This window comes from Bicyclus anynana, chromosome 11 (assembly GCF_947172395.1).
Source record: "Bicyclus anynana chromosome 11, ilBicAnyn1.1, whole genome shotgun sequence".
Lineage (NCBI taxonomy): Eukaryota > Metazoa > Arthropoda > Insecta > Lepidoptera > Nymphalidae > Bicyclus > Bicyclus anynana.
In genome coordinates this window covers 3,762,427-3,778,489 of record NC_069093.1, presented here as the reverse complement: position 1 = coordinate 3,778,489, position 16,063 = coordinate 3,762,427, and the positions used below count along the sequence as shown (strand labels likewise).

General features: G+C 35.4%; 1 protein-coding gene across 2 annotated transcripts in view; it reads left to right on the top strand.

Annotated features, from left to right (window-relative positions):
- The window catches only part of LOC112052867 (uncharacterized), a 61,961-nt gene extending 47,564 nt beyond the window's left edge, over positions 1-14,397 (top strand). Inside the window, exons 3-7 of one of the 2 annotated variants that reach the window (XM_024092101.2) lie at positions 7,290-7,395; positions 9,862-10,004; positions 10,701-10,798; positions 11,228-11,393; positions 14,171-14,397. In XM_024092101.2, the coding sequence (XP_023947869.1) occupies positions 7,290-7,395; positions 9,862-10,004; positions 10,701-10,798; positions 11,228-11,393; positions 14,171-14,274 (617 nt within the window). In that variant the 3' untranslated portion in view covers positions 14,275-14,397. Of the gene's footprint in view, positions 1-7,289; positions 7,396-9,861; positions 10,005-10,700; positions 10,799-11,227; positions 11,394-12,978; positions 13,145-14,170 lie in introns of both variants that reach the window. The other variant, XM_024092100.2, reaches the window with a different exon arrangement.
- Positions 14,398-16,063: the final 1,666 nt, after the last annotated feature.

Genomic DNA, 16,063 nt, shown 5'->3' with positions numbered 1-16,063 from the left:
GAAAAGGATGGAACTCCTTAGATGCTTTTTAAAGGACTTCCAAAAAACATGGCCCTGAGCCGCTATAATATACTATATAATAGCAATCAATAAATGACCTAATCTTTTTCTGAGGCAACAGTCAGTGAACTTCTAGTAAAGAAGAAAAATCCATCATTTCATAACCCTGAACCTGGAAAGTAACGAGTTCAGTATGTACCATGAATGTATAATGAACACGTTACTATTATCGTAAATATGTTTGTATTACGGTTAGTAACTATTTATCAAACCTTTCAACCTAACATTATTAAGTACATAAAGAGTATGCATAAGTCTAGTTTGCAACATCAAGTAAACAAATACCATTGAACGTATCCAACCATTAAATCCTACGTTAGCGTATGGGAAAAGCGAGTCACGGTTGACAACACGACACCAAACTGCAACTTAATAGTAAAAACATACCTTCATAACCCACGCAACTATGAGTTGGGTACAATCAAATTAATGCTTTTGCAACCAGTTATAGACGTTTCTGCAATGCAATTCGAACGTTGCAAATACAAGTGTTATTATCTGTTATGTAATGTTGTTCATATCTCAATAGCTGACATACGAGATAATGACTTTTCAGTAGTAATGAAGTTCTTATTGGCAGCGCTCGTCTGGGATACTATCGCTATGCTTAGTTTTTTTGCCAAAGGGTTATCAAATAAAGTGTTATTAAATAAAGGTTATAAATAGATAACAATTAACGATATGTATATATTTTTTGACTTACGGATCCGAAACCTGGTCGCTAACTGTGGCCCTCATAAAAAGGCTCAAAGTCACTCAGCGGGCTCAAGGTCACTAACCAAAGTCACTGATATAGCTCAGCGAGTTGCGAAGCTGAAGTGGTAATGGGCAGGCCACATAATTCGAAGAGCCGATGGACGTTGGAGTCAAAAGGTGCAGGAATGGCGACCCCGCACCGGAAAACGTAGTGTTGGTCGACCCCTTACTAGGTGGTAGCCGCTGGATACTCGCGGCTCGACACCGTTTTTTTTGGAAGTCCATGCAAGAGGCCTATGTCCAGCAGTGGACGTCCATCGGCTGATAATGATGATGATGATATATTTTTTTATAACGAATAAGCTCGCGCTTGATCGCGATCTCACCTGATGGTAAGTGTAGATGTAACCTAAGGTGATACGTGCTTGCCTAGAAGATTCCTATTCACTCTCATTTTAAAGATGCCCAAAGTTGTAAAAATTAGGAAAGGAGAGAGTTCCTCTTCAGAAACTCTTCGGGAGAAAGTTCCATACCCTGGCCATGCGTACAAGAAACGAAGAAGCATATCGCTTCGTACGAGTTCTAGGAATGTCAATGATGTAGGGATGGAAACCTACCCGATGTCTTTTGCAGTGCGATGTTAAATAGGTGACGGTAGTACAAGCTCAAATAGCTCCTCCACTTCGTTCGTATCATTTTCACATTTTATATTTCAGGACACAGAACACTGGAAGACTAGTGTAACACAACAATTATTTTTAAGTATTACATACAGGCTCGTAACATTTTCTTTTTACTTGCTTTGTGTTAAAGTGCATTAAATGTAGCTTTACGTTATGTATTGTAATTACTGCATTTTTAGTGTTTCGTAATAAATTGCAATATTGCTTCATGTAAATACACATGCAATATGTAACTAAATTGTTGATTTAACAACTGCTTTCCTTTTGTTACGCTTTGCCACGCCTTATAGGTATAGCTGTTAAAAAGGATTTGAATACCTGCAAACTTTGAAATTGAGGAATTGTATAATTTGTTTTCAGAACTGGTTATAACTAAACTGTTGTAGGTAGAGCCTACTTAGCCTCTAATGTCACACAGTTGGTAGTCTCTAATTTCTATATTCAAATTGAGTAGTTACTTAATACGGCTCAGCTGTTTCATATCTTGTTACCTTCCTTCTAATGTTTCGTTTTCAACGGGTCCACGTTTTTAGTTATTTAACAACGACATTCGCTTTTATTTACGTAATTGCGTCCTATATTGTAATGAGTATCTAAAAGTGCTCTAGTATATAAGTTCATACCATATTTGGCTGGACAGGGAGAACAACACGAGCGAAGGGGGGGGGGGGGGGAATTTATGAAAGGGGAGTGTTCATAAATTTTAATGGAGCTCCAAACCTAAACCCATCATCATCTATCGGTCACAAATTCCGGGCTCTTGAGTTGTTAACTCCGCCCTCCGTTCTTACAATTATATACTTATAAAGGAACCATCGTCGTATCTGTGGACTGATTCGCCGACTTTCGGCCGAGAGATCCTTCATAATGATACTTCTGTTTAATTTTTTTAACCAGAATATGATATCGGGAACTATAAATAAAACAGTGCGGCGGGAAAATAAATAAGTTACCTACGAGTATGCCAGCTCTACCAGCTGATTGTTTTTACAAACGGGAGAAACTGCTTTTTCTTTTAAGATAGCTACTCAATTACCCTTATCTTTAAAACATTTAAAAGACGTCGTATTTGGCACCTGCATGGCAACTAGTTGTATCAAGAGTCACGCACAAGGACGTTGTGTCGAAGACTTTCTCTAGCGCCGCGCCCGTTGACTGAAATACTTCGGACCGGGTTACCTATTGAGTTTACCTACTTATCATATCATTTTGTAATGTGAATCCGTTAGTTTATCGTGTCGTGCTGTACCTTGCGACACGACACGACACGACTGAGGTTTCGATAAATGTATTTTGGAAATAAGTATGCATACATAGGTATTGCAGACTAGCGGACGCCATCGACTTCGTCCGCCCTTAACCTCTTTATCCAGCCCTTACAGTGTAAAAATGTACATATTGTAGACAAGCGGACGCCCGCAACTTCGTCCGCCCTTAGACCTCTTTAATCCAGCCCTTACAGTAGTATCGCTGTAAAAATGGAGTAACTTCTCCCGTTTTCCCAACATTTCCCTTCACTGCTCTGATCCTATTGATCGTAGTGTGATGAAAAGTATTCTATAACCTACCAGGAGTATGAAGAATAATTGTACCAAGTTTCGTTAAAATCAGACAGACAATAATTTTACTGATTACATTTTTGGCATCAGTATCGATCACTAATCACCCCCTGATTGTTATTTTGGAAATATATTTCGTGTATTATAAGTTTATTATAAGAATAGATAGATATAGATAACATATAAATTAAATACGTTTTCCTTTATTCACTTGGAATGAGTATTCTTGCGAATGTTACATCACAGACAAATACGAGAACATTTAGCCGAGCATTCGAGCGAGCAGATTTGCTTGAATGAATCGAGCTTTCGCTAAAATTCTCAGGATGTTCGTAGCAATGTTTGGCTTTATTCTTGGCTCGGCTCGTTGTAAAAACGGCGAATGCTCGATGTTCTGTTACAAGTGAATGCTCAAGTCTATCAGCACCTTTATGTAGTCAGGTTTCACATAGATAAATCAACATAGAATATAGATATATAAAATAAGTAATTATTGGTAAGCATATAAGCGATAAAACAGATTGCCTTGTCATCTTTGTTATAAAGATTGAGTTTCTACAGACATTAAATATTACTTTCTCTATAGCTTGAATGCAAATAGGATCATAATTATTGTAGCAATAAACAACTAATACGTCATTTAAAAATTTATGATATTAACTTTTACATAATGCGCATAAAACATGCAATGAAACCGGCAAACTTTTACCGCCATTTCTATTTCATTTGTAACACTAAAAAGAAAGGCTTTCACATTAAATACTAGCACACGCGCCGCGGTTTCACCCGTCCAAATCCCGTTCCCATGGGAAAACGGGATAAAAATAAAATATAGCATATGAAACTCGCAAATAATGTGGCTTTATATTAGTAGAATTCTTTTTTTAATCTCAGCAGTAACTTCTCCCGTTTTCCCAACATTTCCCTTAACTGCTCTGCTCCTATTGATCGTGATGAAAAGTATACTATAACCAGACCAGGAGTATGAAGAATAATTGTACCAAGTTTCGTTAAAATCCGTCGAATAGTTTTTGTTTCTATAACGAACATACAGACAGAAAGACAAAAATTTTACTGATTGCATTTTTGGCATCAGTATCGATCACTAATCACCCCCTGATAGTTATTTTGGAAATACATTTCATGTACAGAATTGACCTCTCTACAGATTTATTATAAGTTTAGATAATCCTATTGGTATTGACTGTACCTGCAAGTAGTCCATTGCCCAAGTTTAATCCACCGCAGTTTTAGATACAAGGTCTGCCAGTTGAAACTTGAATTAATCAAGATATCCAGATAAGAGATCGCGGGCTTAGAAAGTTCTGAGTGGACCATTAATCAACTGAGTTACGCCATTATTTGAGAAGATTAAGATTATACGATAACAATATTTACATACCAGTGCCTCTATGTAATTAGGTTACGTATTTACCTGTAAGCAAATATGCAGTTTAATGGAACCTTTTTCATACTATATACCTTCATACTATACATACACATACTCGTAGCTTCACAAGGTTTTTGACTTGCTACTTTCTTTCGGAATTTTTCTTTTTTAATGTTAGGCTTCTAATGCGTTCTTGGGATAGGCAGTGCATTTTTGCATATATGAAGTGCACGATACTGGTAACGATTCATCATTATCATCATCATTAACAGCCGATAGACGTCCACTGTTGGACAAAGGCCTCTTGCATGGACCTCCAAGCACAACGGTCTCGAGCCGCCAGCATTCAGCGGCTCCCTGCAACTAACACTGCGCTTTCCGGTACGGGATCACCATTCCAGCACCTTAGGACCCCAACGTCCATTTGCTCTTCGGAACTATGTAGACTGTCCCTTGCCATTTCAATTTCGCAACTCGCTAAGCTATGACAGTGAATTTGGTTCTCGGATTTCCTCATTTCTGATCCGATTAGAGATACTCCAAGCATAGCTCGCTCTATCGCCCGCTGAGTGACTTTTAGCCTTCTAATAAGATGATCAATATTAATGTGCCGGAATCCAATCCCCGTCGACTAAATACTGTCGCACATTGTGGTTTTTGACTTGGTTGGAAAGGAAAAGGAAAAATTTGTCATGTTCAAAAAGTCAAAGATAACGGGAATATTTGCTTTATCTGTGGTAAGAATAAGCTCATGGATTCCAAAGTTATTGGCACCTTTAGCCGGATTAACTCACATGAACAATTCGATTGTGAAGCTTGATATTAAACTTAATTAGTTATTCTATCAAGTGCTACCTGAGTATCATTTGCACGGCTCGACACTGGATGCCAGGCTATGTGGGTAGAACAATGCTTGCATATTGTTGGTGCCCATTAAATATTCATAAAACGCGGCAGGTTTATTATCAGCCTTGTATCAATTTCGTTACGTATCAAGTTGAAAATCTAACTAAAGTTCTTCCACGACAACATAATTGAAATTAAAGCCTAATTTACTAATTCACGGTTAACTCAAACCAAAAAGTATTCGCTGGTTGTACTGTCTATAAAAAAATATACACGTCGAATTGTTACCTTCTCTCCGTTTTTTTTAGGGTTGGGGTTCAAATATTTGGTTGTTCAGTGTATTGTTTTGTCATCGAACGTTGTCATTCCACTTTTACGAATATGCCCAAATCGATTCGGACATTTTCACTGTCTGACAAAATATATACTTCTTTATTAAGATTACGAGTATAAACAGGTAAAGTCCGTGAGATTGTGAGGTTGTAGGTAAATCTTTAGATTTTCTGAATCGATTTTGATAATTCTTTTACCAATAGAAAGCCACGTTATCTGTGTATATCATAGGCTATATTATGTCCCCCTATTCCCACGAGAATGGAAACTACGCAGATTAAACCGCGGGGCGTCTGCTAGTTTTTCCAAAATTAGGATCTTCAGTATTCTGTTTTGTCATCCAACGTTGCAAATTGTTTTTGAATATGCCCAAATCGTTGCAGGCTTCTTCACTCTCTGTTAAAATAATTTAATAAGGGGCTTGAATATAATGTGATTGATATATAATAAAGCGAAAGTATATATAAGAAACTTGACTAATTATTATGTTATAGGTTTTATATTTGTGGGAAGTATCTCGCTAACAATACAGATGTCGTGTTCTATTCGGTAATAAGTGGAACTATTCGTGTGAAGACTGAACAGTAGGAAGCATTAGAACAATAGCTTTTTGCATTCAAATTGTTCACTTGTTTAATGATAATATTTAATATGGAAAAGTAGGCCTACTTAACCAAGCAAAAATTCAGTAGTTTTACACGAGCTTCGTATTACTTTTGTCGATTCTAAAAAAAATGCTGTCTCTATTCCCGCATAAAATTGTGATTTCAAAAAGCTAATTTTTCAGGAAAAATCAAAAACCGAAGTTTGGCGATTGTTGACAAAGTAATAGACTTAAAAGTGAGAAAGCTCGAACGAAAGCTACTCTTTAAAGCTTTTGTTAAGCTTAATTGATAAAGCCATAAATTAAAAAATAAAATGTTACCGAAAATTAATCATCATTGTAGGTATTTTCAATTTCACAAAAATAACACAGGCACAAAACCTCCATAACCACCTCGAAATCCGAAATCGTCAAAGTCCCACGGAGTTGTGGCCACGAATGTCATTATGATAGCGACGAGAAAATGTTGGCCCGACGGCTCAGTTGATAACGCGCTTACTATAATTTTAAATTAAGAAATTAATTGTAAAGCTAATGTAAGTTTTTTGGCCCTCAGAAATATGTCTGAGTAATATTCTCGCTAGCAACTTAGTCATTTGGAAACGGATACTCGAACATTGTGACTCAATATGTTGGCATTTATTCACTTGATGTTGAATATCATTTAAATTTTCATAACCAGAAACAACTTTATTGTGAATTATCCTTATGATCATTTACGTTGTAGTATGCTAGTATGGACGTAATTATTACTTTGACTATATTTATATAACTTTGACTTCTCTGTCAGTTTTTAGTGATGTGTGGTGCTCAACAGAGAGGTCGTGGGTTTGATTCCCAGTTTAGGATTTATTATTTTCTAAATTGACTCATGCTTTCCCGTAAAGAATATCAAAAAATTACATTTTATAACAATAAAGTATCTGCTAGCTTATGCACTAATTTAGTTCTATTAACCACCGAATATAAATAACATCAAATCAATCACAAACATAATGGTTAGTAATTTTGAACAGTTAATACAACTTTCACGCGGACGACGTCGCGGGCGACCGCTAGTGTCTACTGAAAATTCAATTTGTTCAATTTGTTGAACTTTTATTTTTTCTTCTTTCCAGTTGAGATTTACCTGTCACCGGTAGAAACGCACTGCAGTAATGTGGACTACTTCATTCCCGACGAGAACAACGAAACCAAAGGACTGTCCGACGATGCGATGAACAGGTAAGTTGTTTTATTTACCTTCGAGAGGATACGGGTAAACTGACTTATTTTACCTGTCGTACTTCTGTCGTACTTCTGTCGTTGGCTTTACATAAGATGTCTAAAGTTATTGCGTCCAACGATGTGTTGAACAGCCCAAGTACTACACCTAGTGTTTTATTTACTAATGCGGAGATACGGGTGAACTGACTTATTTTATTATACTTATTTATTATCAAAATTTGCTTTGCTTATGACGTCATGTTTAGTACATCCCACGATGCGATGAACGGATAAGCAGGTGTTTTATTAACCTTTGAGGAGATACGGGTAAACGGATTTATTTCATCTGTCGTATTTCGTGAATGCTGGCTTTACATAAGATGTCATACTGCGTCTCCAACGATGCGATGAACAGATAAGCTGATGTTTTATTTACCTGTGATACGGGTAAACTGATTTATTTTACCTGTTGTCAAATATCAAAATATGTCCGACGATGCGTTGAACAGGTAAGTATATAGGTAGGTGTTTATTTACCTGTGTAAAAGAAGTAGTAACGATGACATAGTCTACTTATAAATATTTTACGTAAGGTGTCATAGCGCTTCCAAAAGCATGCGTAGCTTTTACTAATCAGACTAAAAAGAGATTTCTTTCAATATATATTTATTCATTAATTAATGAAAACAATTTTACTCAATTTATTAATAGATAAATTGAGTAAAATTGATTAGATAAAAGATTGATAGATTAGATTTACTTTTGATCATCAATAAATTTCACAAATTATGTAAATGTAATTAATTCATTAAAATTTTAAATCAAATTTTACACTGATCAAAGCTTTTTACCTACCTATCTGTATCCGATGCCCCGCGGTTTACCCGCGTAGTTTCCGTCCTAAATACGGGGATAAAACCTATGACGAGCCTATGACACTCGCAAATAACGTGACATTCTAGAAAATAATGTTCAAAATCGGTTCAATAGATTCAAACCTAAAAGCTCAAAAAAACTGTAAATTCATTGATGTTATTAACCGTACAATGGAATAACCCAATAGGTATATAACCAATGGGTTGCATAAGGTTGTCGATCAGGGTATGCACTAGTAAGAAAATTGGAAAAATCTTTATTTAATAAGCATTAAGAAGACAACTTTCATTCAGTACTTTAATGCATGTATGAAGTCCACGCCACTGATTATAACCTAAGTTAAAAGAAAAATATATGCAAGATAATATTTTAACTGTTACTTGAAATAACCACATACTGTAACGGGTATATTTTAATGAATTAACACATTACGAATGTAAAGTAACGGTCACACGAGCAATAGCCTTGCAATAAAGAAAACTGGGCCGACGTTTGTCGCCAATTAGATCAATTGGTACGAATAAATCGCAATAGTTACTGCATTGTTTCTGTACATACAATTCGTTATTTGATGATTGTTAATATTGAGCGGTCCACAATGACCTACATTGTATTGTAATTTTTTTAACCCTAAAAATGGAACCGACTACAAAGACTACATCAAAAGATCAGTTATTTTGATTTTAACACAAATTTATTAAACTGATTGTCGTGAAAATTAAATGGGACCATTCTGGAAGTATTCTCTTTCATACAAAAATAAGAATAAATGACGAAGTTATGAGGTAACAAACATGAAAAAAACCTGCGCGTCAAATTGAGAACCTCCTCATTTTTTGAAGTCGGTTAAAAGACTTTGGACCCGGTCAAGCTTCGCTTTGACTTACATGCACTTATTTCTTTCCTACCCCTACCGTACCCTACCCTATCTTTCAAGTTAAATCAAACTGCACACGGTGTAAAAATTTGAGTAAAATTGGTTAAGTAATTTAGGACACAATTTTGGAAAACAACGTGACATGTAATTTTTTATATATGTCATTCGAAGATAATAGATTTCATTAGTATTTATTATGGTATTGAATCAGTCTGTAAACTCAATCATCAAAACTTTATACTACACTACGAGTATTATTACCTACTAGGTACTCTACTAACTAGGTACTCGTACTAGGTTTTTTTTTTAAAGAATGTATCGAGAATACATAGCACCTAATTTCATTATTGAAGCTTAATGTTATGACAGTAGATAAATTTTACAGTATTAGACAGTAGGTAAATAACATCAAACCAATAACAACCGCATTTTTTGTATTCCGTAAAGCCTGTTCTTAACAAAAATCACAATATGAACTGGATAATATCCACTCTATAATAACTACGACGTGTTGTCAGTGACTACCGGAGGTAATTTTTACCACAATTTTGATCAGTTAGCATCATATAAATAGTGCATAACGTAATAACGTGACTTGAGAATTCCTAACAATAGCTAGTCGATAAACAAGGACCCAAAATTAGTAAATAGGCTAGCTGATTACTTATATACTTTATATAATATCTGGAGGTATAGAAAAATTGCTAATAAAGTAAACCGGTTGTTTCCAGGCTACACATGGCGCGCTCCACGGTGGCGCTGTTCATCGTGGGCTTCCTGTCGCTGTTCATCGCCTTCTGGACCGGCGTGGTGGGCTGCTGGAAGCGCAGCCCCGGCAACATCACCGCCACCGCCATCCTCATGCTCGTCACTTGTTAGTATAACTTGTTCTGGATATATTACGATGGCATGCTCATACTCGTCACTTGTTAATATTACCTGTTTTGGCTTACGGTGCCACGCGCATGCCGTCACTTGTTAGTATTACCGGTTTTGGCTATATTATGGTGGCATCTTCATGCTCGTCACTTGTTAGTATTACATGTTCTGGCTATATTACGGTGGCATGCTCATGCTCGTCAATTGTTAGTATTACCTGTTCTGGCTATATTACGGTGGCATGCTCATGCTCGTCACTTGTTAGTATTACCTGTTCTAGCTATATTACGGTGGCATGCTCATGATCGTCACTTGTTAGTATTGTCTTTTCTGGCTTTATTATGGTGGATCGTCACCTGTTACTTTTACTATTAACTGTTTTTACTATAGTTCCTACCTATTTTGACTCAGGTTCTCAACGTGGACGATAATGTCCCCTTGTGGGTATTTGAGATTTTCAGGGGTGTAATAGCGAATTAAATAATGATATAGATTAAAGTTATATATAATCTGAAAGAAAAGTCTCCCGAAATAATGTTATTATTATGTGCGATATTACACATGAAAATTGAACTGACTGATTTTCCATTTTACCTTAAATTTTATTTTTTAATACTTTTTAAGGTTGGTACACTATTTGAATATATTTTTTTTATCTATATATTAAAATAAGCGGTGATGTTGATTTCAGGTTTACTATCTGCCGGTGCGATGGCTCTATGGCACGGAGTGGAGTTCTACGAGAAGGAAAAAGTTGTAGGCGAGGAATATTATCAGCAGTGGCCTCATGTAAGTACAATCGATTTACAGTACATATACATACATACAGATACTGTTTGAGTGCGGAGTGTTTGAAATCCCCAAATCAATCTTTGCTAATATTATAAATTCGAATGTCCACGTGTCTGTTGAATTCTCACTGTTGAAGTGCTGAATGGCTTTTGATGCTAGAGATAAATTAGACCCAGCATTTAAGATCGTTAGTTTTGTGTTTTGTATAAACAATAATTTGTGTAAACAATAATGTCTGGGATGGAGTTTTATAATGGCTCAAAAAGGCTAGAAACTAAAGCCGTAATTCTATATATATAAAATAGGTCTATTTTCAACGAAAGCAGCAGTAGACTACAGCATTGATCTATAGTTAGACTTTATTTCATTTCATTTTGTATTATAGATACCTACCTTACTAAATAGTTACAAAACTAAATAAAACAGGTATTAAAAGACTACTCGTCGATTTGGTACGATTGGTCGTACATCCTCGCTTGGCTATCAGTTGGTGTATCCTTCGGGAGCTCCATACTATTCTTCTCTGCCGCCATTTGCCTCAGCAAAGAGAAGAGACGAGAACAGCAGAATAACGTGCAGTATATAATGCCAGGTTAGACCGCCATCTTGGACGCCATTTTGTGGACGGGTGATTGATTAACGCTTGGCGGTTAAGGATCATTTTAAATCTAAGTTCTGCCACTGTTGTATATTTTTTATGCCTTCATTGTTTTGTCGTGTGTATTATAAATTTTTATTAAAATTATATTTCATTATGTTATTATAAATATATAATATATCTAATATCTATATTTTTTTATATCAATATACATTATACATATAATTTTTTGCCGAACAATTGTGGACCTTGTAATCCAAATAATAAGGTCTTCCGTAACAATAATCTCCTTTCAATGTTTAAAATTATTATTATTACATTTAAATTATTTAAGTAGGTATTTAGTATTTATTTGTATGTAATAGATAAGTATCAAGAGACCTTCAGAAGTTCCTATCATATTATAAATGCTCATTTAAATATTATAATTAGGTACTTTTATACTTATTACGTATGTATTACCATGTAATACGTATTTTTTATTTATTTTATATTTAATTCAATACGAAGGTAGGTTTAACTTTAAATATTAATAAGGTAAGGTAAGTCTTACACTAACAAAATGCTTTCTTTTCTTTTCATGTTTCCTCTGAAACGTGGCTACTGCGTATAACGGACAACGGATATGCGACCGAAAATATTGCATTTTTTAATAAAAATAAATAAATAATGCATTTTAATAAAATAAAAACGCGCTATCTTAATATCTGGTTTACGCCAACGCCATACTAACTCGCTTACCAAATTATTAACACGTGGGATTTGTATATATTAAACATTTTTCAAATTAATTTAAAACATTTTGGTCTTCCAAAAATCATACTCTTTTCACATCCTGATCACACCTATTTTATAATTCTTTTATCATAAATCCGTTATTTTTCAAAAATAAATGAATTAAATAACTTTATATTTAATTTTTATTTTATCGAAATTGTTTAAATATTCCCCAAATTTACTAATCAAATCAAATCAATACATTTTAATACTAAAATAATAACTAAAACATATTTTGTTTGATTCTACATTACATCTGTTGTGTAAATTAAAAAAAAAATAAAAATCTCATCTGATTCCAATTAAAAAATCTTGTGATTCTTATAAATTCCCTCAATATAAAAACAACCTACCTACATTTACAATTTCACTATCAACTATTATTGTCTAATTAATTTTTTTTCGACAAATAAAACAAAAAAAATCCTCTGGTAAACGTGTCTGGACTGACGATATAATGCAAATCATTTGGTAATACAAATTATTTTGTGTTAATAAAAAAAATCGGTGCGGTACGAAATACAACACTTTTGTCAACGGTTTGTTAAAATATCCTACGAAATTAATTATTTATTTTTCGACTAATAAAACAAAAAAACCTCTGGTAAATGTGTCTGGACTGACGCAAATCATTTGGTAATTCAAATTTTTTTGTGTTAATAAAAAAAATGGTACGGTACGAAATACAATACTTTTGTAAACGGTTTGATATTTTATATCCAATTTAATTAATCATTTTGTCCCCTTCAATCACACAATCAAAACAAAAACATGGTACGGTACGGTAACCGGTATAAACCAGATATTGCGTGATAACGTCCGCGTGTGGTACGACTGGTCGTACATGGTGGCGTGGTGCGGCGTGGGGCTCTCGCTGCTGTCCGCCATCTTGTTCTCGTCGGCCGCCATTTGCTTGCGCGGCGAGCGGGAGCGAGAGGAGGCGCTTAACATGCAGTACCTCATGCCGGGTAAACGCTTTTCACATACAGCCTCATGGATGCAATGCATGTTGTTCAAATGTTAAACCCATTAAACATCAAATTCAGAGTTTTATCGTCACCAACTTCGGTGGCTGACACGTTCGGAAACGTTTTTTATAAAATTGCAAATATTAGCTCAAAGCAGAGTCCTAACTTCACTCGCGCTGCGTGAGCTCGCTTGACGCAATCATTCGGATATTCATTCCATACTGTCCATCATACAAGGCTTAAATAAACACAGGGTACCTGTACAATTTTTTTTAAAAAAATATTTAGCTAAATTTCATAATAATTAGGTATTATAATATAAAATATATTTAGGACGTTAAATTCTGAAGTACCTGTCTAGATTTCTTATGGATTCTCAAATAATAACAGAACCTTAGCTGAAATTCTATATTTTGAGAAAATCACAATCTTTTGTATATAATTGGGAATGGGTCACTGTTTACTGGGTGCATGATGTTAAATATTGTTTTCCTGGTTATTGGGAAATGTTATTTTGAAGTTATCATATCATGTCTGTTTCTGAATTATTTTGCAACGCTTTTTGTAAAATATTAAATACAACAACTCATCAAGGCGATTTATTGTTGAAAAAAAATTAAATGATGAATAAACCAAGCAAGGCCAAACCCAGAAACCTTTGGATTTGAGTCTATCCCCTATTTCTAACTTTGGAATTAAAGAGGCTTCAATGTGCATTAAAATATTAGATTAGAATTTTTATTAATTGCCTATTTAAAAAAAGAAAACAAAATATTTCCTGATTTCTTTGATGAATTAATCTAAGCTTCAATAAAAATGTATATGTAATAGTTATACAAATTAGCCCTTGACTACAATCTCACCTGATGGTAAGTGATGTTGCAGTATAAGATGGAAGCGGTCTAACTTGTTAGGAGGAGGATAGGTAGGGTGGTAACTAGCCACGGCCGAAGCTTCCCACCAGCCAGACCTGGACCAATTTAGGAAATCTCAATATTACTAATCAAAATTTTCCGCGTTCTCCAGTGTATCCCCAGAAGCAGCAATACGCGTACGCGGGCTACCCGCCGCCGCAGGCCTACCCCGGGCCCTACTACCACGGCTCACAGTACGGGCCCTACAACTACTGAGCATGCGACCAGATGAGGGACCTCGTGGCGGCGCACTTCGCCAACGCCCCCGCCCCGCAGGCACCCGCGCGCAACCCCTCCCCGCAACCCTACCCCTACCCCTACCGACAACCCTCAACCTCATCTATAGAAACTTACAACTCCCACCGTAAGCTGAAGAGACCTAAACTCGGTGACAAGAAAGTCTACAGACCGGTCAGACGACATACGTTGTCTCGAATAGACGAAACGCCGCCACAGACCTTGAACCGACCGAGGTCAAAGTCTCTGCAGCACTCGACAGACTTCTCGTCAACTCGACCAATGATACGTTCTCGATCGCACGTATCTGATGACACGAGTCGAAGTATTCCCGTCTGCAATCAGAGCCAGGATATAGAGAATCAGATAGAAAGCGTCAGTCCCCAATACGCTGAGCCCAAAGGTTTCGACTCAGGGTCTGACGAAAGACCAGCGTCCATAATGGATTTACCCATAATGGTTCCTTTAGACCCTGCGACGGGCGCGTACATCCCCTACCCCGAATACGCGTATTACCATGACGATGACTGCAGATTGAATCGTCTGAAGTGGAAGTACAATAGAAAAAAGCCTTCCCCCAAATCCAACAACCTGTTTCTAGCCTTCATGTACTGAGCGCGGATGTTTGCCAGGAGTTATACGAAATGGTTTACGAGTTTCGAAACGAATGCCGTTATGACCCACACCCATGGTTTTTTTTTTATTTTTGTTTTTTAAAAGGTTTCGGATTGTTAAGATAAAATTAATTTTGAACTTATAAATTTGTAGATGATATAGACAGTCTGTTTATAAATAAATTAAATAAATTTTATCTTAACAAGTCCTAGGAAAGTCTTCGTGATATGTTGGTACAATCATACTCTGCTTTTATAAATGGGTGGCCCGAATCTGGTGGAATATGAATAAAATAGTACTTATTGGCACGTTTTATAACGGCAAAAGCAAAGGTTGTTCGAGAAAGGCGCATGGAGTGGAATCTTTTTAGTTAAATAAAAGCAGACAATTGACACGCTGTAAAGCATAACGCTTTTATGTGCTTTTTCATAAATACATGAAAAAGCACGATAAACGAGTAGTGTTCAATTAAAGTAGAATAATATCATTCCAATTGTATTATAACTACTTCAGTAATCTTGAAATCTGGGATTTATTGAATATTATGAATGTTGGATTTATTGAATATTATCTTAAGTTTTATGAATAACTTTTAATTATGACAAAATAGAAACTAGATTTGGTACAATTTAAATATATGAACAACGTTTAAAAATCTTTAACAGTACAGTGTAACAAATAACCCAATAACTAAATAAAAGTCTGCCATCGAACAAACTTTTGCTTTTCCTCTGAGCACGGCTTTACGAAACTCTTAACACCGCCTTCGAAACTTGACGCGTTTCCAATTTTTTTTTCGAACAAAATGTTACGAATTTAGTAAAAAATAATATGATATATTATAATAATTGTATCAAAGTCTACTTGAGTAAAGTAGGTATTTTTTAATTAGGAGTAAGTCGTCCACGACTCCGCCATAAGTGTATCGAAAAAACAAATCTTTTAGTTTGTAAGATCTTCTAAGTAAGGTGTAATATTTTATTGATAATGTATGAATGTTTGAGTGTTATGTATCGGAATCAGTGCCTTGGGACTAAACAATGCTCATTATACATATATATTTTAAAATAAGAATAAAACATATCCTATATTAGTCTCTTGATGGAACTCTTTAAATTAATAAAAACTTCAAAATGGCGTCATACAATCTTAT